Here is a 24,535-nt window from a genome sequence, read left to right as displayed (position 1 = left end):
TGCAAAAACTTTTATCCGTCCATCCCTGGACTTTTCCCCCCCCCCTGGAGCATTGGACTCTTTCTGTATTGTGCAAATCTTGTGCACATTATTTATTTATTTATATATATATATTTATATATATTTTTCATATATATTTATTTATTTATAACCACCATCACTTTCATCATTGCATATTTTTATAATATTAAGGAATCGTTGTATTCAGATCTTGCGCATTTTCTCCTTGTATACTGCTAATCCTACTTGCACTGTGAAAGACAACTGATCACAACTATTTGAAGGTAGATTTAGGCTAGAAGATGAAAGATAAAAACAGCTGAATTTTGTTGTGGCAGGGGATGTTGTGGCTGGGAATATGGTTTTGGAGCATCCCAGAGTTCAGATTTAATGCCTAAAACACTTAAAGCTTACACTAACCTATCCCTAAACTCAGCCCTTATCTAACTATCCCTTTATTCTGCCATATACAGACCTCCTTCTGCGCTGGAAGCCTCTGCATACAAAAACTGCTATGGTGCATTCAATAACCCTGAACTCAGTGCTTCACAGTGGCAAACAATAGGACCCTTGACCCTGTAAGAGATACTTGTATTACATATTGAAGTCCACTGGTAAAGAATTTTTGTTTAACGTTTTTGGTTTAGTCAATGCTTGCAGAGTGATGAGCCAAAGATGCACTGCTCACTAGATCATAAAAGACTGGTAATTGATATAAGAGGGTAGTAAAATCATGTATGATCTAAATCTTTGCAAGCTCTGCCAAGTGGTGGAGTGGTACAGAGTGGAGTGGAGAGTGGTACAGGCAGAAGCTGATGTCTGCCTGCTATCATAGATGTGAGATTGTTGCTCCAGTCTTATGGTTGACTGTCCTCTCATATGCATTTCCTGCTTAAGAGAGCTACATGCCAGGTAAAGTGAATAATTACAGCACCTATACTAAAAAGGCATGTAGTGCTCATTGACTAACCACCCAACAGGCAAAAATTTAGATAACAAAGATGACATGACCCAGAAACGGCACCTGGATTTTTACAGCCCTAGTTACCATAGACCACATAATGCTAACTTTTTAGGTACCTGCAGAATGTTGGCACAAAGTAAAACTTATAGAGCATTATTTAGGGTATTTTATTCCTTGTGAAATGCAGCATACCGTAAGTTTGATAGATCTCTGAAAAATCACACATATACTAAACTTGCAAATCCAATGCCACATACTGTATCTGCCTAGGGTGTATGGTAGGTTCACATTACCTGCAGAGAAAATTGTTACATTTTCTCTGAGGGCATTGATCCCAGCTGCCAGCAAAGTGGGGGGCAGTGCCTTGTGTTTTTACAACGCAAGGTACCATTTCCCTTTTTTATCTAAACTCCATTCATTTCTGTGCATGGCAGCTCACAGGGTTGATCAGAGACCTACAGAGCGGTGTGGAAAATGAAGACATGTTACAATTTTTCTATCTGTGAATAATTGCGAACAGGGCACACAATTTTTTTTTTTTTCTGTATGTCCTTGTGGAGAGCTATGCTTTGAAAAACACAGCTCTCTTCATAAGTGTGAACTAATTCTAAACAGCCAACTGTGGGTTTATCTGGTCAATACCACATTTCCTTCATTGTTCTTTAAAGTAGAGGAGCAGAGATAATGCAGTCAGTCATTTCCATGTATTTAAAGAAGTCTTCCTGTCAATGACATTCTTATCTATTTGTCTGGCAATGCACAAGAACATGTCTCACTAACAAAAACAGACAGTGAGACATCTGTCAATTCTTTTCCCCATCACTGTGGTGCTGGGATTCACATTTATCACAACTATACATAAATATCTTCTCGATTCAGCCAACAGGGGATGCATGGTCACCTATAATATAGTCAGGAGCACACCATAGGAAACCCTTACATTGTCTAATTTCAGGCATTGTTTGCAAAGATTATTCCATGTATATTATTAGGCATCTCTCCTGCTGGCCAGAGACATCCATTTACACCAAACCAGACCATTGTCAGTGTCACTGATGGCATGTCATGGCTATTACTGAAAATAACACAGGTACATTTTGTTGCACAGTGGGAGATGAGGATCGTTGTGATAAAAGACAAATTCGAAAGCATAGCTGCCAAAACAGCAGCAACATGGAAAAATGATGAGCAATTAAAAACACACACCTCAGATACATCAGAACTATAATCTGAGACTATAAAATGTATGTGGAGAGATTATGTAACTATTTTATCCATAAATATACAGAGATCAGATAATGGGAGCAGACATTGAACTATCGGTCACCTGTATGCATACAAGGACATTGTACATTGGCTTGCCTGTATACATACAGAGATCACTTACTGTAAGAAGAGATTGTACTGTCTTTCCCATGTATACCTACAGAGATCTTTGACAAGGTAGAATGTGTACTATCTATTCTCTGTTATATATACAGCGACCGAGAGCAGAAATGGTACTAACTCACAGCCGTGTACTTATACTGTATTTGTTCATCAGCTTATTTACAGAAAAGAATACATGGCTTCAGATTTTTGTGTGTACAATATATACATGAAAAAGAGTGTATGGGTAAAAAGACCAAGCTGTTATTCCCAAATTCCCACCCACCCTATCAGCGGCCTCATGAATCCTGTTTTGAAGGCCAAGAGTCTTTGTCATTCACAGCCATATACATTCAACAAAATGGTAGGCCAAACCCCTTTCAGTCATCAGGTGAACAAACAACGTGCAGCTGGTCTGGACTCCCGACACTGCCTGTACTGGAGCTCCCGTCGCCTAAGTCTCGTGGTCCACAGGGTAAAAGACTAAGCTCTGATGAGGCCACAGGGCTAGCATGGTGCCTTATGGAAGCCCCATCTTCTTCTAGAGCCAGAAAAACTTCAGAAAGGCATGTGTTTTCCCTCACAAGCTCATCCTGCCGCCTCTCTAGTTCAGACAGTTTTTTAAGATACCCACCCAAGTCTTCCCTTAAGACTTTAGCTGCATGGTAGCCAAATAATTGCCACTCACTAGCTAGTTTCTTGCTTTTTAATCTGTCATCATCCAAGAAGCAGCAGAGGTCTTTCAGCTCTCTATTCTCTTCCTGAAGACGATGGTTGACTTGTTTTAACTCACGTATCTCTGTCAAGTGGCCTTGCAGCTGACGGTTGACCTCTTTTATAAGACGACCCCTTTGAATAAGAGCTGCCATTTTTTCTGCTTCTTCTTCTCTTAACTTCCTGATAAGTTCCTCTTTGCTGTGAGACAGCATTTCTTCATCAGTCATCTTGGAGAGGTCTCGACCCAGTAGACCACATTCCTCATTCATTGTGTATATCCTCTGTGCCAGCTGCCGTCCACAAAATCTGCAGTTTCGGTTTCAGCCTCTTCAAAGCTGTACAAAATATTTTTGACAAGATGAGGGCAAGAAAATATAAAAGTCATAAAAAGATCCTGGCCTAATAAAGCAAAGCCCACAGGTTCTTTTTACTGACTGACACGTGGATGAGATCAAATATGAGATTATACTCCTTCACAGACCAAGAATTGGCCTGACTTGCTTTTTATCTTGCTAGGTGTCTATTAACTGGTCTTTTTGTTCATGTTCCACATTTTTACAGCACTGTATCCGAAAAAGCTTGAAAATACCTGGATAAAAGAATAAAATGTATTAATCAAGCACATATGTGGGTTTACAAATTCAATTTAATGAAGCTAATTGAAATAGTGCACTCAAATCTGCATAGCCATACTTATCGGATGTATAGTAGCATATTTTTGCTTAGTGAAGACAAGCTAGTTAGTTATAGAAGGACCAATTCATCAACATCTGATAAACATCTGATTGTCACTTGTGATTATTTTTTATATTTTAAATATGTATATACGCGAGTATAAGTCGACCCGAATATAAGCAGAGGAACCTAATTTTACCACAAAAAAATGTGAAAAGGTGTTGACTCGAGTATAAGCCTAGGGTCTGAAATGCAGCAGCTACTGTAAATGGAAAAGAGGGTCAACAATGCCCATCTGAAGCCTCACTGTGTCCATTTGCAGCCTCACTGTGTGTGCCCATCTGCAGGCTCACTGTGTATATCTGCAGCTTCACTGTACCCATCTGCAGCCTCACTGTGCCCATCTGCAGCCTCACTGTGTGTGCCCATCTGCAGCCTCACTGTGTGTGCCCATCTGCAGCCTCACTGTGTGTGCCCATCTGCAGTCTCACTGTGTATGCCCATCTCCAGCCTCACTGTGTGTGCCCATATGCAGCCTTACTGTGCCCATCTGCAGCCACACTGTGCCCATCTGCAGCCTCACCACTGTGTGTGCCAATCTGCAGCCTCATGTACCATTGATCTCCCACTGTGTCATGCAACTGCAGTCGGTGGCCGTCCACTCTAACAAAGCCCTGCCTCCTACACGTCCGTGATGAACGGAACACTGTCAAGTCATGGGCCACTTTGAAATCATGAATTTTTTTTATAGCCTTAGCCAATTGTTAATTGTCATACAAAGCCTGAAGTCTTGACAACCTCAATGGCCACTGCATGTCTATGAGACAGCCTGAGGCAGACCCTGGCCAGTTCTTGCAGATATACCTGTGCCCTGCATTAGGACAAGCAGGGTAAAGAACTTTCAGCTTCTCACAGGCCATGGACTACAATAGAACAATTTTATATGTAACTTACCAATTATGTAATGTTTGCACGGCAGGCTATGGCTTCCTAATGTAAGGTCACCAGATTTTTAAAATGAAATCCGGGGACATATTTATTTTTTTACTAGTAATGCCGCAGCCCGCCTCACAGCCTGTCAAGTCTTACTCTCCGGGCCACAGCGAATACTGGGTGGGGAGCAGAGAAAGATCACTCCACCAGGGAAGGCAAGGAGATAAGCAGGCAGGTAGCTGGCCGGGACTTGAGCCAAGGCAGAAGAACATGCGAGCGGAGCTGAATGGGTATGCACCCGAACCAGCACATGATTATCAGAAAGGGGCACAGATAATGGAAAAAAATACACCCCCCTAAGCTAGTAGGAGTGGCGGAGTGGGGGGGGGGTGTAATTGAGAATTTTTATTTTTAATTCTGCACTGACTGTCTTTGAAATTGCCCCAGCCCTTGTTCAAATCCAATCTGGAGACAAAACTGGGTTGAGATTTGGGGTCAGATTTCCGGGGACAGTGTCCTCAATCTGGGGACTGTCCCTGGAAACCGGGGATGTCTGGTCCACAGACGTTCTGATCAGGTCCTCCTGAAAAATGAACAGAAACCTCCATTCTTCTACTACCACCTACATACAGACAGGTGGTCTGTTTACATCCAACCGCCCATAGAGAAGAGCGGTCTGTGTCTGCTCTGCATAAGCGAAGTGGAAACGTCATCTGCCTGCTCAGCGGGGACAAATCCCCTGTTGAGCCACAGTCCACCCCATGTTTAACCACTTCCCTACCGAGTCATTGTGAAATGACGTCGGCGGGAACCCTCCCTCCCTCCGGGTGGACAGCATATGACATCCTGGGCGGCTAGGGGGCGCGCGCGTGCCGGCGAGCCTGATGCATCGCTCAGGACCCGGGGGACGTGCCCGGTGGCCGCGATGTCCACTGGGCACCCGCGATTGCCCACAATCACGGCAGGACCGTGGATCTGTGTCATGTCAGCGGTGAGGAGACCGATGTGTGTTCCCAGTAGAGAGGAACACACGTCGGTCTCCTACCCTTGTGAGTCCCCTCCCCCTACAGTTAGACTCACACACTAGGGAACATATTAACCCCTTGATCACCCCTAGTGTTAACCCTTCCCTGCCAGTCACATTTACACAGTAACCAGTGCAGCACTAATCGCTGTATAAATGTGAATGGTCCCAAAAACATGTCTGATGTGTCCGTCGTAATGTCACGGTCACAATAAAAATCGCAGATCGCCGCCATTACTAGTAAAAAAATAAAAATGCCATAAATCTATCCCTCATTTTGTAGATGCTATAACATTTGCGCAAACCAATCAATAAACGCTTATTGCGATTTAATATGTAGAAGAATATGTATCGTCTAAACTGAGGAAATTTTTTTAATTTTTTTTTTAAAAATTTGATATTTATTAAATCAAAACGTAAAAAATATATATTTTTTCAAAATTATCGCTCTAAAAATTGGTCTGGGCAGGAAGGGGGTGAAAATGCCCGGTATTGAAGTGGTTAAGGGGCCTTACTTTAAATGCACTGCTTCTTCATAAGTGCGTGTACAAAGTCATGGGAATGTGCAGGCACAGGGCCCTTGTTTTATTTTCACTCTATAAGATAACTGGTAGCTTTGCTGGTCGATCTAAATCTACAACTATAGCTTTGATAGCAATAAACATTCAAAAGAACATATTCCAACACTAGGTATTTTTTGACAGTTACTTCTGTGTTGAAATACTTTGTTTATAGTTTTTGTTATGTTAGATAGACATGCAAATATCAGGCCCAGACTTGAAAAAAGGTCACGTCCTTCAAAGAAACATTTTTACGAGTCGACGGGCTGACTCTTTCACTTTCTTATCATTTTGTAGGCTGCATTTACACTTAAACTGAGCGCCTCTGGTCGTTTTACAGGCCACTTTTTTTTCTAGCAATTTACAGGCATTTTTAAGTGTTTTTGCAGGCGCTCAGGAGTCTTTAGCCAATGGAAAGCTAGTTACTAGTAGGGTTGTCCAGATACCGATACTAGTATCGGTATCGGGACTGATACCGAGCATTTGTGCGAGTACTTGTACTCACACAAATGCTCCTGATGCCAGATTCGATACCTGGAACCGGAAGTCGGCGGACAGAGAGGCGGAGCGGAGATCGGTCTGGCGGCAGCGTATCGGAGTGCAGTGGGTAAGCTGGCCAGGGCAGGGGTGCAGGGCGCCGTCGCATATTCCAGTGACCGGAGCCTTTACATTCAGTACAGGAAGTGACGTTCTGTGTCATCGTCGGAAGGGTAAACATCACAACGGCCATCTTGCCATCACTCGGCTGCAGTAAGCCAGCAGCAGACATCTTGTTACACCCAGCCCATATAGTTCGGGCTGGGTGCAGTAGTGTATTTAGGTTTTGTGCTGCCCTAGGCCTGACTAAACTCGTGCACCCCCATAATTTAAATATGGAAATATGGAGAATCCCCCAAGGTAGGGCTTTTGAGGCAACAGTAGTTAAGGTGGTCAGATTCGTACAAAAATAATTTTATGGAAAGGATTAAGAAGATATAACCATGCCAATGGTGCAGCAGAAACCATTTAGCAAAGTGAGGAAGGTTTGTGGTCCAGGATGATAGGACAGTCAAAATTAGAAGTGGCGCCCCCCACAGTTGCGGAATGCCGGCCACCCGCATACCAGAAGCAGTGCAGCTGCTTTATAGGGGCACTAGACTAATTTGCCTTTCAGCCCAGTCTGCCCCATAAGACTGGCGCTACACTAACAGTGTAGCGCAAGCCGGCGGGCACTCTTCCAATGCTGCCCCCTTGCAAAGTGCTGCCCTAGGCCTGGGCCTTGTTGGCCTAGGCCAGGATACAGCGTTGGCTGGGTGCAACAAGATGTCCGCTGCTGGCTTACTGCAGCCAAGTGCAAGGTGTACCAATATGGGCGTTGCAGCACATACTTACTAGAAGTTAATTGACATGAATGATATCAGTGCCATACATCCGTCAGTGCCCATTATTCAAATTGTCACAAGACATTAAAAAAAAAGTATCGGTAATCAGTATTGGCGAGTACTTGAAAAATAGTACTTGTACTCGGTCTTAAAAAAGTGGTATCAGGACAACCCTAGTTACTAGGGGAAAAATTTGAGATACGTGAATTTTTTCAAACGCTCAAAATTTATGAAACTTGGGAATTAAAGTCATAGTTCACCTTTTACTAAAAAACTATGCACCTTGTTGCTAATACGTTACTAAGACACTCCCAGTCCTTACTGTTCACCTTCACAGGAGCGAGCTCTTTCTCTGATTCAAAGCCTCCCACATGTGTTTTCACTCCTGTGATGCAGTAGCTCTGAGCTCAGCATTTTACAGCTCACAGCTGGGAGTCTCTTCTAGCAACAAGGCACAAAAGGATGATGTGATCTCTGGGAGTGTTTCAGTCAGGCTTTAGGAAGTATGGGGGGGGGTAAAAAGGGGGGGTAACCTTTTTATGCCCCCCCTAGCCTCATGAGGCTGCGGCGTTGGCTAAATTATTAATTTAATAAGGTTTTAAATGGGGCTTATTCTAATAGGTGGGATTAGGTCACATTAAGGGGAAATTTCCAGAAGGTTAAAGGGTTGACTGGGGATTGGTTAGTTAAGGTCAGGTGACCTTAGAACCTTCTAGAGGATTTTTGCGGAGTCTATTTAGGGGGTTCCCTGACAGGATTTTTTGCAGACGATATATGTGGTGGGTCCCTTTGGTCAAGTAATCAAAGAGAATATGTGAGAATATGTTTGCACGACTGCGTAACTGTCAGTTAAAGCGACGCAGTGCTGTATCGCAAAAAATGGCCTGGGCAGGATGGGGGTAAAATCTTCTGGGGCTGAAGTGGTTAAAGGCAACTGATACCCTAAACACAGCCCAACAATGGTTCACACCTTGGCCCCTCCATTGCTTAACTAGCAAGCCATTAAAATAATAAGAATTATCAAAGAGTGGCACAGGCATAAAACCTGCACTACTCTTCTAAATTGAGACGGCCAATCAGTTCCTGCTTCTAATTAACAAATAATACAAAACCCCCTTTATTCATTTAAAGTGATCTGCCAGCCTCCACCCCTCTCCTGAGAATGAGAAGGCTGCATTTACTGAGGTTAACAACCAGGCATATAAAGTAGGTAGGGAAAGGCGTTCACATCCCGTACACAAGGTCCAATCTGACAGAAACCTAATACCTCGACCGGTCAGGAAAAAAAAAAAAAGTTTTTCCCAACGTGATTCCTCTCCAGCCTGCCTTGCATACAGACGATCATGCCAAATCCCGCCCGACCAAAGTGCGGTGACATGCAACATGTACGATGGGACTATAAAGGCGAAGTTCCATTCAAATGGCGCCACCCTTTGGGCTGCTTTTGCTGATCCCCGTGTTAGTAAAAGTTTGGTAAGAGACGATTTGCGATTTTCATGCGCTGCATTAAACGATGCAATAATTTACAGCGTGACGAATGTGCGATCTCCATGACGAACGCTGGTTTTACCAGAACGAGCACTCCCGTCTCATACTTGATTCTGAGCATGCACGTTTTTCCCCCTCGGGAAAACATACACATGAGCGGTTTTCGCAATGGGAAAAAGACCACCGGGAATCACGACGGGAAAAAAGAGAGCTGGTTCTATTTTTTTTCCGGGCAGTTTTCTCGTCTGGAAAACTGCTATGGAGCTAACACACACCCAGTTTTCCAGACGAAAAGTTCTCGTCTGGAAAACCGGTCGTGTGTACGAGGCATAAGGCAGTTTTCTTTATGGAAGACTGCCGTGATCTCTTTGTTAATTGAGCGTGGAACCATTGTTAAAGGAGTATTAAACCCAAAAGCAAACATTTATCATATTGCAGCTTACCAATTCTTAGATGTGTCACTCCCATTAGCTTTCCTGCATTTACATTGATGAGACAACCCATTCAACACTGTGATTGCTTAGAGGCGTTTTTTTATAGGTGTTTTTTGTTTTTGGCCAAAAACAAAATGTTTTTATTTTATTTTTCGAAATGCTTCTAAACGCAAACGCGGCAAAACGAGGCATGTAAACACAGCAAAATGGACGTTTTAAATGTGGGTTACTATGTGTCAAGTTTAATCATTTAGGAGCAGTTGTAAAAATGTCCTTTGTACATTGAGCCTTATCACACGATCGGATATCTGATGGAATCTAATCTGATGGATTTTTTCGTCAGATATCCGATGAAGCTGACTTTCAACAGTCTTGCCTACACACCATCAGTCGAAAATCCGACCGTGTCCAACGCAGTGACGTAAAACACTACAACGTGCTGAGAAAAATGATGTTCAATGCTTCCGGGCATGCGCCGACTTGATTCTGCGCATGTGTGGATTTTTCTCTGATGGAGTTCCACACAGACGATCGTTTTTTTCTATCCATAGTAAAAATTTTAAACCTGTTCTATTTTTTTTCACCGATGGAAAACAAACCAATGGGGCCCACACACGATCGGTTTGTCCGATGAAAACGGTCCATCAGTCCGTTTTCATCAGACAAACCGATCGTGTGTACAGGGTACTATAGTGTAGCTGGAATAGTGTAGCTGGAATTTGGCTCAATTTGTTTGTGTTTTTAAATTTTCTAATACATCAAACACGCTCCTCCCCTTGATTGACAAGGCTAATGTCCAAAGGTACCCCCTGTGCTCCTTCATCCAGAGTGGGGGCACTCTAATACAGGATGTGTGTTACTGGCCAGATTACCAGCCTAAAAAATGGATGCAGCCACCACATATTATGATCTGTAAGCTGCAATATACTACATTTCTGATTTAGGGTTTAATACGGATTTAAAGTGATTGTAAAGTCTTGTTTTTTTTCCTATTAAAATAACAAACATCATATAAAACTTACGTGCTCTGTGTAATGGTTTTGCACAGGGGGCAGCCTGGATTCTCCTCTTCTTGGGTCCCTGGCTAGAGCTCCTGGCCCCTCCCTCCTGTTGAGTGCCCCCACAACAAGCAACGTACCGAGCCGAGCTGCAGCTCCGTGTATCCATTCAGACACGGAGCTGCAGTTCGGCCGCGCCTTCCTCTCTCCTGATTGGCAAACTGAGTTTGATTGACAGCTGCGGGAGCCAATGGAGCCACTGCTGTGTCTCTGCCAATCAGGAGGGAGAGTCCTGGACATCTGAGGCGTTCGTGGACATCTGCTGAATAGAGATGGGGCTCAGGAAAGTGTTGGTGGGGGCTGAGGGGCGCTGCTGCACACCGAAGGCCTTTTATCTTCATGCATAGACTGTATTAAGATAAAAACAAATCTGTCTTTACAATCACTTTAAGGTTAGCTGTGGAAAAACTCTGTGGTGTCTCTTTCCCTTAAAGCCCCTAAGCCTGTGCTTATTATGCTTAAAGTGGTTGTAAACCCACTATTTGGACTTTTACCTACAGGTAAGCCTACAACAAGGCTTACCTGTAGGTAAGGAGAATATCTCCTAAACCTGCACGGTTTAGGAGATATTACCCCCGCAATGCGGGCGGCGCATGCGCAGGGGGGACTCCACGGCTGAAGGACCGGCATCGCCGGACCCTGCCGATTTTAAATCTCCCGCGCGCACGCGCGGGAGTGACGTCATCGCCGCTCCAGCCAATCACAGCGCTGGAGCGGCGATACCCGGAAGACACGCCGGAGCAAGATGACATCCTGCTCGGCGTGGACCAGGTAAGTGGTACACACCTCGTTCCGAGGTAAGTATTTCATAATAGGCTAGTATGCGATGCATACTAGCCTATTATGCCTTTTGCATTGCAGGTTTGGGGGAAAAAAAAAAAAGTTTATGCGGTTTACAACCGCTTTAAGAACTCATGTACACAGACACGTACAGCGTAAAAACAGTGTGTATTTCCGGTAGTCACAGGTGGTGCTGCACAGGGACGTGTGGGTACTGGGAGTGACAAACCTCCCTCTACTAAGTACCATAGGGAAACATGCACAGCTGATACTGTAAATCACCTCCTGTGTGCTGGATTCTGTGGTGTCTGCATTATTTGTCAGATGTGACTCATGCAGATAACGAGAAAGGTAGCAGGTAAGAACTACAGAAGGTACTTTGGATTGAGACAAGTGCAAAGTATAGAGGGATATGCTTTCATTTCAGAGGTTTACAATCACTTTAATTAGGTCTGCTAAAATAAAGCAACATAGAAATGCATTTGCAGTGAATCATAGAATGTGCTTATTTCCTACGAAGGAATTACAAAGTAACAAGACCTAGCACATAGGGCACTGCAGTGCATGGTGTGGAAAAATCAAGGAACGGCAGCTATTATCATATAAAACTCAGACATGCCGAATGTTAGGAAAAATTTTTTATTGATCAATAGCTGGACAATTACCAGCAGCCCCCTGACCCCAACCATTAGATGGCCACATCTGTCAGATTTAGCATAAATGTAAATGTGGGTAATAGTCTTGACATACCAGTCATCTATTTGACATGGGCCATGCTAAAAATTTAGACATTGACAGTGGACCTCACATAATGTTGGGACTCATCTGTCCACACTTTTTATTATCCAGTAGTTGGAAAAAATGTATAGAGAAACCAGTTTCTGTCCTTCTAGGTCTGTAATGGCCCAGCCATTATCCTCAGCATATATACAAGCAAATCCTCTCATTACCTCAACATTTCATATTCCTGATATGTGTCTGCTGTACCGTGTACTTGTATTAAAAAGTATCGAGTTCTCTTTGTATTTCTTCCTTTGTGTGAAATACCTGGTGATCCTGCCAGTTCCATTGCTTTCCTAACCACACTAGGAATTACAGCACATCCTTCCCAGTGTGGTCAGTGTTCTGTCTGTGCTGAGAGCACAGCCTGTCGGTCTTCTAATGGTCAGACTTGTGTGCTGACACATCCCCCCCTTCCCCCACATAGTCTTTTTTTATGAAGATCAGTGTAATGCTGTTTCTCCTCCCTCACCTCTCTGTGTAGCTGAAAACAAAGATTATGTGATCACTTATAAAAAAAGAAAGAAAACATAATTTGTAATATTTATTTATATATACGCAAACATTTTGCTTTTTATTTGTGTTTTAAACTGAATGGGTTGTTTTACAAGCCAGTTCACACCGGGGCGGCATGACTTTGGGGGCGACTCAGCAAGGCGATCTCAAGACGACTTGAGAGGCGACTTGCAAAATTACTTCAATGCAAGTCGCCCCCAAAGTCGTACAAGAACTTTTTCTAAGTCAGAGCAACTTGCGTCACTTGACAAGTCACCCCTGTGTGAACCGGCTTTAAGGGTTCACATTAACTTTAATGAATGATATATATTAGTATACTCTGTATATTTAGTGATAGTGCAAGGCCCAGAGTATCCGGAGTATCAATTATAATTGGAGAAACCTGTTTTTACAGTTTTCTCCGGACTCTATTATTCCCAGATTGGGCTCCTTAGAGAAGAAATCTCCAATCCAGTGTCCAGATCTTTTTGAAGACCAGCAGAGTGTGTCCCCAGATGTACACAGACCGTATAATGAAGGCTTGGGCATAGCTCAGGGCTCCAGTCAGAAGAGAGATGTGCTCCTCTTTGAAGATACAGAGGTGCTCTACTCAAGAGACAGTACTCCATGTTGGAGAGATTCCATGTCCATCTGAGAGAGTCTGGGAGACTGCGAGTGTCTGGGAGACTAGGAGAGAAACAAGGAGGGAATCTGTAATTCTCAGAAGAGTGAAAGCCACGGGTGTCAGGAGAACCTCTATTGAGAGGCAAGGAGTGGGCCTGTATGGAAAGGAGTGGTAAACTACAACATGAGTAGAAGATGAGTTCAGAGAGCCAGAGGAGCTGGTGAGACCAGCGTGGACTCACAGAAAAATGCTGCTATCACTGAGCTGAAATTCCCATATCACAATATATACTGTATATATATATATATATATATATATATATATATATATATATATATATATATATATATATATATTGACCCTTCCACTGCGCTGTACAAAAATGTAAATGTAACTCGTCTTTTCTCTACTTGCATCAAACCCATGCCAACACTGGGAAAAAATAAGCATATGATGAAAAGGATGCATCAGAAGAAGCTACCAAAATGATTATTAGATCCAGGGATATAGGAAGCAGGAGTTATTTGAAAATCTTGACTTTTCTTGTATTGTCTAGCTAAGGCCACACCTATTGATCTTTTAATATGATGGGTATCCACAGTGACCTATAGTGCCTTGAAAAAGTATTCATACATTTAAGGTTTGACATGTTGGGTATCTATTTACTCGATGCAACCTAATTTTTTATTGGAAAATTTATTGCGTTTTTTTTTGTGCCCTAAAATTTACTTTAGTATGTTTTTTTACTTAAATTTTGAGTTTCCTAGACCTTTGCTGTAATATCGTGTGACATCCCTTGAAATTACCTAGTGAGAAAGCTGTCTTATTGAGTAGCATTGTAACTGTCTGATTTTACAATAAATTACCGGTAAATAAAATAAAAGCCATAAATGGCTTACAGTGCCCTGAAAAAGTATTCAAACCCTCATGAAATTTTCCACATTTTTATGTTACAACCAATTTTCATGTTACAATCAAAGGGTACATGCATTTTATTGGGATTTTATGTGATAGACCAACACAAAGTGGCACATAATTGTAAAGTGGAAAGAAAATGATAAATGGTTTTCAATTTTTTTACAGATAAATATCTGAAAAGTTTGGCGTGCATTTGTATTCAGCCCCCTTTACTCTGATACCTCTAACTAACATCTAGTGGAACCAATTGCCTTCAGAAGTCACCTAATTAGTAAATAAAGTCCACCTTTGTGTAATTTAATCTCAGTATAAATACAGCTGTTCTGTAAACCCCTTAGAGGTTTGTTAGAGAACCTTAGTGAACAACTAAGGTGACTATGTGGCAGATGAGGTTTAATGTTAATAAATGTAAAGTTATGCACTTGGGGGCTAAGAATATGCATTCGTCATACATACTAGAGGGAGTACAACTGGGGGGATCCGTAGTGGAGAAGAATCTAGGGGGTTTTGGTAGATCACAAGCTCAATAATGGCATGCAATGCCAAGCTGTAGTTTCCAAAGTGAGCAAAGTCCTTTCTTGTATTAAGAGAGGTATGAACTCCACAGAGAGAGAGATATAATTTTGCCCCTGTTCAAATCATTAGTAAGACCTCATCTGGCATATGCAGTTCAGTTTTGGGCACCAGTTCTCAAAGAGGATATTGGGGAACTGGAGAAAGTGCAGAGAAGGGCAACCAAACTGATAAGAGGCATGGAGGAGCTCAGCTATGAGGAAAGATTAGAGGAACTGAATTTATTCACTCTTGAGAAGAGGAGAATAAGGGGGGGATATGATCAACATGTACAAATATATAAGGGGCCCATATAGTGAACTTGGTGTTGCGTTATTCACTTTACGGTCAACACAGAGGACAAAGGGGCACTCTTTACCTCTAGAGGAAAAGAGATTTCATCTCCAAATACGGAAAGGTTTCTTCACAGTAAGAGCTGTGAAAATGGACGGGCCAGGGATAAAGTTGTGGAGAAGTTTAAAGCAGGGTTAGGTTACAAAAAAATATCCCAAGCTTTGAACATCTCACAGAGCACTGTTCAATCCATCATCCGAAAATGAAAAGAGTGTGGCACAACTGCAAACCTACCAAGACATGGCCTTCCACCTAAACCGACAGGCCAGACAAGCAGAACATTAATCAGAGAAGCAGCCAAGAGGCCCATGGTAACTCTGGAGGAGCTGCAGAGATTCACAGCTCAGGTGGGAGAATCTGTCCACAGGACAACTATTAGTCGTGCACTCCACAAATCTGGCCTTTATGAAAGAGTGGCAAGAAAAAAGCCATTGTTGAAAGAAAGCCATAAAAAGTGCCGTTTGCAGTTTGCGAGAAGCCATGTGAGGGACACAGCAAACATGTGGAAGAAGGTGCTCTGGTCAAATGAGACCAAAATTGAACTTTATGGCCTAAAAGCAATACGTTATGTGTGGCAGAAAACTAACACTGCAAATCACCCAGAACACACCATCCCTCCGATGAGAAATGGTGGTGGCAGCATCATGTTATGGGCATGCTTTTCTTCAGCAGGAACAGGAAAGCTGGTCAGAGATGATGCATAGCTGCCAACAGTCCTGACTTTCCCGGGATTCAGACCCCTGTCCCGGTCAAGGAAGAATCCCGGAAAAATGCCTTTGTCCTGACTCCTGGATGGCCCCTTTTCCCCGTAACAACAGGGCCGCAGCGTACGCCCATTAAAACATATTCGTGGGCCGACATTACAACTGTGCATGCCTGCACTGTTCTGGCTCAGGCAAGCTTGGCCGCTCAGGTGGGGCGCATACACAATGACATCATGGTACTGCCCTTCAGCACGCCCCCCCCAAAGACACCTGTGAATGGCCGGGGCTGTGAGCGAAGGAGTCAAGGGACCCGACCGGCTGGGACTGAAGGTACTGCAAACACTGGGTCACAAATAATTCTCACACCCGCTGAGGGAGGGGAGGGGGTGTCAAAATTTCCCAACAAACATGAGGAGAAAGAGGTTGGTGAGGTGCTGATACGAGATGCATTCCCAAGCCTGATCCTTCACCGCTGCCCAGTCCATGTCTGTGTGTATGGACAGAGATATTAGGGTTATGGCTCTGGGATGCCTGGGGATGGGAGTCACAAGAGTTCTGTTTTTATTTCCTGCATTACTGTGTCTTATTTATGTGAGAGATGGTGTCCTCTCCCTACCCACATAGGAGGCAGCATGGCCGAGCTTTGGCATCTTCTCTATACACAAGTCTTCCTCATCTCTCTGTGCTGTCAGCTGTGTCCTTAGTCGCTGACCCCATCACCTGTAGAATGTCCACACACTCCCTGACCATCTCCTGTAGCATTTCCGCCAACTCCCTAACCATCTCCTGTAGCATGTCCACACACTCCCTGTCCATCTCCAGTAGCATGTCCACACCCTGCCTGACCATCTCCTGTAGCATGTCCGCACACTCTCTGACCATCTGCTGTAGCATGTCCGTAGCACTTTCTGACCATCGCCTGTAGCATGTCTGCACACTCTCTAGCCATCTCTTGTATCACGTCTGCAGTCTCTGACCTTCTCTTGTATCTGTTTGATAGAATCGGCCTGGGGGAACGGTGTTTGAAGTATCTTTAGCTGCTGATTGTTAAACTTTCTGGCATACACATATTGTGGTGTAGGATCTAAACCTGCTGTCTCTTCATCCCTCGTTCTCCCTCCCTTCGTCTTTCTTGCCTTCTTTTTTTACTTCTCTCTCCTTCCCTTCCTATCTTTTTTCTCTCTCCCTCTTTTTCCCTTTCTTTCTCTCTCCCTCCATCCCGCTTTCTCCCTTTCTTTCCCTCTTATTCCATCCCTCTTTCTAACTTTTTTTTCCTCTCTCCCTCCATCCCTCTCTTCCTTCTCCCTCCATTCCTCTTTCATCTCAGACTGTATTTAACCCCCCCTTTAAGCCAGGCCCAATATTTAGCATAGTTTAAATCGCACCCATTTATCTGCGATGCGTCGCTTTTTCCCATTCCACTGAGACCATGCCTATGAATGAATGTCCTGCCTCTAATTAAAAAATACTCTGCCTATAGACAACAAAGTATCTATACATTTTTTTCTGAATGTTGGCAACTATGTTGATGAGAAGATTGATGGAGCCAAATACAGGGCAATTTTAGAAGAAAACCTGTTAGATTCTGCTAAAGACTTGAGACTGGGAGGGAGGTTCACCTTCCAGCAGGATAACAACCCTAAACATACAGCCAGAGCTGCAATGGAATGGTTTAGATCAAAGCATATGCATGTGTTAGAATGGCCCAGTCAAAGTCCAGACCTAAATCCAATTGAGAATCTGTGGCAAGACCTGAAAATTGCTCTAAACAGATGCTCTCCATCCAATCTGACAGAGCTTGAGCTATTTTGCAAAGAAGAATGGGCAAAAATATCACTCTCTAGATGTGCAAAGCTGGAAGAGACATCCCCAAATAGACTTGCAGGTGTAATTGCAGTGAAAGGTGGTTATATAAAGTATTGACTCAGAGGGGCTGAATACAAATGCACGCCACAGTTTTCACATATTTATTTGTAAAAAATTTGGAAAACCATTTATCATTTTCCTTCCACTTCACAATTATGTGCCACGTTGTGTTGGTCTATCACATAAAATCCCAATTAAAAAAAAAATCATTTTACGGTTTAGGTTGCAACATGACACAATGTGAAAAATTTTAAGGGGTATGAATACTTTCTCGAGTAACTGTAAGTAATTCATGGCTTTTATTTCATTTATTTAAAAATCAGACAGCTGTCTCATTCAGTTACAATGCTACTGAATGAGACAGCTTTCTCACTAGGTAATGTCAAGGGATATTACCGCAAAATAACAGATGAGGTTGCACCAAGTAAATAGATACCCAACATGTCAAGCCTTAAAGGGGAGTTCCTGCTTTTTAGTGTTTATTAAAAGTCAGCAGCTACAAAAAGTGTAACTGCTGACTTTTAATAATTAGACACTTACCTGCTCCATGGTCCAGCGGCGCGACCGTCCAGAGCTCCGCTCCTCTCCCCCCCCCCTCTCCGGCCAGCACATCCATTCATAGTGTGGGCACTCACTGCGCATGCGCGAGACGCGCTGCGCTCTATGAATGGACAGGCAATCTCCTGGGACCTGTCACGTGTCCCTGGAGATCGCCTAAAGGGAGGGGACGCCTAAGGCGAGAAGAGAAGTCGCAGAGGCGGTCCCTGGGCAGAAGGAGGAAGTGGGACAGGAGGTCCCACTCCTACCGAAGCACCTTCTCCCCCCAAAAAAAGTTACGTGCCAAATGTGGCATGTAAGGGGGTGAGGAGTGCTTAAAAGCGGAAGTTCCACTTTTGGGTTAAATTTGTGTGCATCCCTTAAATGGCGACAATCTTCAGTACCCTGTATTTTCTATTGGTGACACTTTGAAAGCCCCCTATAATTAATCAGTTTAGCGTTACAGAGGAGGTTACCTTAAAGCTGGACTCCAGGAAGCGTGAAAACTCTCCTGCAAGGGTTAGCTGCTCATTTAGGCCTAGGGGGCATGGAAAAGTAGATTTACTTACCTGATCCTCTGCTCCTCCATGCTGATAGACCGGTCTCCGCAACGCCTTCTCCCCCATACTCTAGAGGTCTAAGTTCCTGATGCCATCAAGACTAATGCAAGGGTTCCTGCATTGCACATGAGGATGCTAAGGGGACTGTGCACCCCTAAAACAGAGGGGAACACCGTATATTTTGCAGTCCCTAGACTAATTGAGACGTTAACCCTTTCAGTACAGGAACAAGGGAGAATTTTCAGGTTTCCCAGAGTTGGGCTTTAAACCGTATAATATAAAGACCTACCTAAACTATCCAATCAATCTGCATCCAATTAGACAGGCCCTTATACAACATACATTAAAACATAAGTGGTGAGCTTAGGACACCTTGATATAAAATAATTCACATTACAGACCATTTTCATAAATCTTTTCTACATAGCATGTGCATTTTATTTTTTAGGAAGCGCTGAAAAGAAAAAACGCAATTAAAAAAAGCCTAACCTGGGAAGAACGGGAAGAGATGAGGATCCAGGAAAAGACATTGCATGGGAAGCCAAACAGATTTATTCGGCAGAAGGGAGCCAAATCAATTACATTGAGATATATGGAAGTGTAGGAAGGATGGGGCTGGAGAGGAGATAGCGTACCCAGGAATTGTTTATTTATAGGATGTGAAATGACAACAATAACAGTAAATAAAAATGGGGCTATAGATGAGCAATAAAAGAAGGGTGTCAGTAGAAGGATGATCATGTGATGAAAACTATACAGTGCATAGAGAAGCCATAGGCTCCAATGCAGCATGGGGTACAGCACATAAAATGGAAGATCCTGAGCAGGATGGTCAGGGATGCAGAAATCCATCCACATGAACAGATTTAATCCCACAGATGGGGATGAGGATTGCAGTGACAGAAGGAGGAGAGGGCATGAAACAGGCAGGAATGCAAGGTGAGGGAAATGGAGAAATACAAAGAGAAAGCCAAATGCAGAGATGAGAAGGAGGAGGAGGAGGGAAAGACAGGGGAGAGGTAAAGGAGAGCAATGGAAGACATCTAAATAAAAGGACAAGCAGAAGAAGGAATGAGACCAGAAAGATGGAGGATGGAAACCTAGACATGGATAGGCAGATCAGTAATTGTAAAAGCAAAAATGACTAACCTGCTCCTGCAGCTGATGGAGAGAGAGTGGAATCTGGAGAACATGGGGAGGAGGGGGAGAAGGCAGAGAAAGGGAGGTGTGCAACGTCACAGGCTGGGAGAGCTCAGGAAATCCTGTACACCACAAGCAGCTGGACACACTGGATGGAGATGGGGCTTGTTTGTCTGCAGGCATGGCCAGATGTGTACTTAGATATGACAGCCATGTATGTCTACCCTACAGATCATCAGATGACACATCACCAGGAGCACTCAAATGATTGACAGATACTGCACCTTACACACCTAGCAGCTGGCAAGGGATATTTACAGCACATCTAATGATAGTTTTTTCTTTTATATGTAGTTTAAATTAAGGCTTTATACACACTGGGCATTTTTAACCATTTTAATACTGGGTACTTTCAGCCCCTTTCCTGCCCAGGCTGATTTTCAGCTTGACACCTGCGCAGTCATGCAACACTGTACCCGTATGACATTTCTATCATGTTTTGCAGACGGATAGAGCTTTCTATTGGTGGTATTTAATCACTACGTTTTTTTTTTTTTTGCTAAACAAACAACAAAAGACCAAAAATTTTGAAACACTTTTCTTAGTGTCTGTTATTAAATTTTGCAAATAAGTAATTTTTCTTCTTCACTGATGTGCGCTGATGAGACTGCAATGATGGGCACTAATAGGCTGCACCATAGGTGTGCGCAGCCTATTGCATTAGGGTGTGCACCCCAAAGCTAAGACACACAAGTGTGTGTGTGTGTGTGTGTGTGTGTATATATATATATATATATATATATGTGTAATAAATATATATATATATATATATATACACACACACACACATATACATACATATACACACACTCTTCTGCCTAGTACACACGATCGGTTTTCCCAACGGTCAAAAGACCGCTGGGAAAACCGAGATCCGGCTCGGCCCCCCTGTACATACGGCTGGTTTTCCTGATAGGAAAACTGCCAGGAGAACTTTGGTCGGGAAAAACGGCCGTGTGTATGCTCCCTCGCAGTGTTTCCCATAGAAAAAACTGCGGGAAAAAAACGCCATGATTCGCGGCGAGAAAAAAAAGAATATTTTCCTGTCAGGAAAACTGCTAAGAAGCATACACACGTCCGGTTTTCCAGGTCAAAGGAAAACACAGCAGTTTCCCCGACGGGAAAAACTATCGTGTGTACTATGCATTATAAATACATGTAAAAAACAGCAGTGAACGATGTCAACAGATTTTTTTTATTTATTTTTTTTTATTATTTTTTACAATGTTATTTTTAAATATTATTTTTTACAATTTTGTTTTTATATTATTTTTTACAATTTTGTTTTTATATTATTTTTTACAATTTTGTTTTTATATTATTTTTTACAATTTTATTTTAGGAGCCCTGTTGGTAGGCTTAATATCAGCAGGGGGATCTATGCCCCAGGGCTGCACTGATGGGCGCTAATGAGGCGGCACTGATGATTCTGCACTGATAGGTGGCACTGATAGGAACTGATTGACAATGATGGGGCTGCACTGATAATCAGGTCCAAATACAATATTCCCCACCAACATGTACAAGAAACTGGCTGTTCAGTATTGCTGGGTGCTGTAATGATCATGAAACCGTGGATGATCAAAGTAAAGAAATGTCATCAGCACATCAAGGATTCCTCAAAAGGGTCCAAAGCTTTATTTCATGGTCAGATGATAAACATACAGCAACATTTCAGAGCCACGCAGGGCCCCTTTTATCAGCCCAGCGTGGCTCCAAAATGTTGCTGTATGCTTATCACGTGACGACTAACCAGAGCTTCAGACCCTTTTCGAGGAATCCTTGGTGTGCTGATGACATTTCTTCTCACCGATGATCAGTACCCTGATTATCAGTGTAAATGTGCCCTGTCAGAATTGCTAGTTACTTGCTCTCTTTTCCGCACGCTGTGACAGCACGTGAGGAAAGAACTGCTGATAACCGGCAACTCTGTTTACATGTGATCAGCTGTGATTGAACACAGCAGATAACATGGTAAAGGGCCACTGTGATTGGCCCTTTACAGCGATTTGTGTTCAGCTGTGTGCTATGGTCACAGAGCACATCCTATTTGCACCCTAGGGGACGCACAGGGAGAATGGTTCTGGGAGGACATCCATGGATGCCCTCCCAGAACGAGGGAGCCACGCTGTAGCCATTATTCAGCTATAGCGCGATTAATGTGGCTGTTAGGGGCATTTTCTGCCTCTAAACACCCCTGCATGTAGAAACGTTTCAACAGAAAAATTATTTGATGCATGTTTATGCATCAAAACACACGTTAACTCTGGATCCGTTTAGCGCTTAAGCGTTCATTTATTTTATTAGTCAGGAAAAAATAATATTGAGGCCAATGAAATGAATTAACACCCAAGCTCTCGATGCATCTAAACTCGTTACACACATTTACAAGTATTTTTTTCTGTCAATATACTGATGCCAGGTGGAAAGGCATCTAGGAGAGATGGCAAAATGTCCTGTGTGCATGAGGCCGTAATGCTTATGAAGGCTCATTCCGTGTTCATTAAACTATTACTGGAAGAAACACATCCTTCTGCCACTGCTTGAGATAAATGGAGCAATGTATTGGGCACCATCAAAAGGAGTTATGATGCTGGGCTCAGCAGTGTGTTCTGATATTACGGGTAAAAACACATTTTTCATCATCAATTGCTGAAAAGTGCCTTCTAGCCATTTCCAGTCATTTGGATAAGTTAGTATCCACAGCAGATCACTTTTCAGAGGGGCATCAGTAAAGCTGTATGTATAAACAAGCCTTTATTTTAGAATTAGACTGATGTTAGATGGGCAATTTTGTATCAGAGATTAGTTTCTGCTGCAAAACACTGATGCCAACGATGCAGCTGGCAATAGTGCTACAGCATTGGGTTGTGCTCTGCTACAAATCTGCAGGGCTAGAGTGTGACAGGAGGAAGCAGCATAAGTAGCCAATCAGTTCATGTGTTGAAAGGAAGCATGCTGAAATAAGGAGATTGCAGAGTGACAGAGAGATGATCTCATCACTGTGCTGCTTCTCCTTTCACTGTCCTGGGAGTAGGTCCAGAATGACCTGGGCTTAGAAGAAGTGGGTTGAATGATGCCGGCCATCAGACTGAGGACATCTAGTGGCAGAAAAAGAGTGCTGTTTGTGAAATTGTATTGTAAGTGAATATTGCAGCAAAGCCTACATTTTTTATTTTATCTTTTATTGACTTTCTCATTTTTATCTTGTTTTCTAGCTAGAGTTCTGCTTTAACCACTTAACCTCTTGAAGGTTTTACAGTACTCCCTGTGTAACCAAGGCATTTTTTGCTATTCAGCACTGCGCTACTTTGGCATTTGCTATGCAACACCATACCCAAATAAAATATATATATCCCCCCCCCCCCCAAATAGAGCCTTATTTTGATGGTATTTGATAACCACTGGGTTTTAAAAATGTTATTATATTAGCGAGAAAAAAAAAATTTTAAGAAATAAAAAACAATATTTTCCATTTTCTGTTATAAAACACATACATTGATAAAATCTGACACTGAAGTCGCTAGTGACACTAATACAGTGATCAGTAATAATACTGGGTAGGGGTTAACATCTAGGCGCAATCATGGGATTAACTGTGTGCTGCCTTATCTTTCTGCTCTGGCTGTTTTTTCTCCCTGCTTTTCAGGAAGAAATAGCCAGATTGCTGTTCCTATGCACACAGAATTCTGTGTGTTTGTAATCACAGAACTTTGTGCGTGATTGGACACAGCTGACCAGCAGGTTTCAGCCCAAATTATTGCTTGAAATCTGCTGTTATCAGCATTTTTTGGCGGGGCGTTTTCTGGCTGGAAAAAAACCCAGAACTTGTGGTTTAAGTAGATGTTTTCAGCTGTAAAAATGCTCTAACACTGATGCCGCGTGCACACGACCGTTTTTAATGTTCTAGAAAAAACTATGTTTTTCTTGACGTGATTCTTGTCAAGCCTGCCTTGCATACACACGATCGTTAAAAAAAAATGCTCAGGCAAAGCGCGGTGACGTACAACACGTACGACGGCACTATAAAGGGGAAGTTTCATTCGGATGGCGCCACCCTTGGGGCTGCTTTTGCTGATTTCGTGTTAGTAAAAGTTTGGTGAGAGACGATTTGCGCTTTTCGAATGTGCTAAACAAGCGCTCCCATCTCATAACTTGCTTCTGAGCATGCACGGTTATTTCACGTCGTTAAAGCCTACACACGACCGTTTTTGACAACGTGAAAATGGCACGAAAAATTAGAGCATGTTCTAAATTTCTAATGCCCATTTTTCATGTCATGAAAAATGCTCTGGAGCCCACACACAATCGTTTTTAATGACCATTTGAAAAAATTGCATTTTTCACGTCATGAAAAACGGTCGTGTGTACACGGCATGATAAATGCTGAAAAACTTGGCTATACGGCGTTTATCAGTGTTTGAGTTTTTATGGAGTTTTGTGAAAAATACTAAAAAACTCATTCTACAGCTACAGCTTACTACAGATAACGCTACTGGCTTTTTTTATAATGTTCAGTGTGCATGAGAACTAAAGCCTCGTACACACAATACGATTGTTGGCCAACCGAGCATGCTAACAG

At 42.9% G+C, this 24,535-nt stretch overlaps 1 protein-coding gene across 1 annotated transcript; it reads right to left on the bottom strand.

The window, feature by feature from the left end:
• Window positions 1-1,115: 1,115 nt before the first annotated feature.
• On the bottom strand, window positions 1,116-20,040 carry CCDC85B (coiled-coil domain containing 85B). The gene is made up of 2 exons (XM_040328905.1): window positions 19,903-20,040; window positions 1,116-3,638 (listed from the first exon to the last, which is right to left on the bottom strand). The coding sequence occupies exon 2, from the start codon at window positions 3,316-3,318 to the stop codon at window positions 2,713-2,715; it is 606 nt and encodes a 201-aa protein (XP_040184839.1). The 5' UTR covers window positions 3,319-3,638; window positions 19,903-20,040; the 3' UTR covers window positions 1,116-2,712.
• Between the last annotated feature and the right edge of the window lie 4,495 nt (window positions 20,041-24,535).

The sequence above is a fragment of the Rana temporaria genome, chromosome 11 (assembly GCF_905171775.1).
Source record: "Rana temporaria chromosome 11, aRanTem1.1, whole genome shotgun sequence".
Taxonomy (NCBI): domain Eukaryota; kingdom Metazoa; phylum Chordata; class Amphibia; order Anura; family Ranidae; genus Rana; species Rana temporaria.
This window is presented reverse-complemented; position numbering and strand designations above follow the sequence as displayed.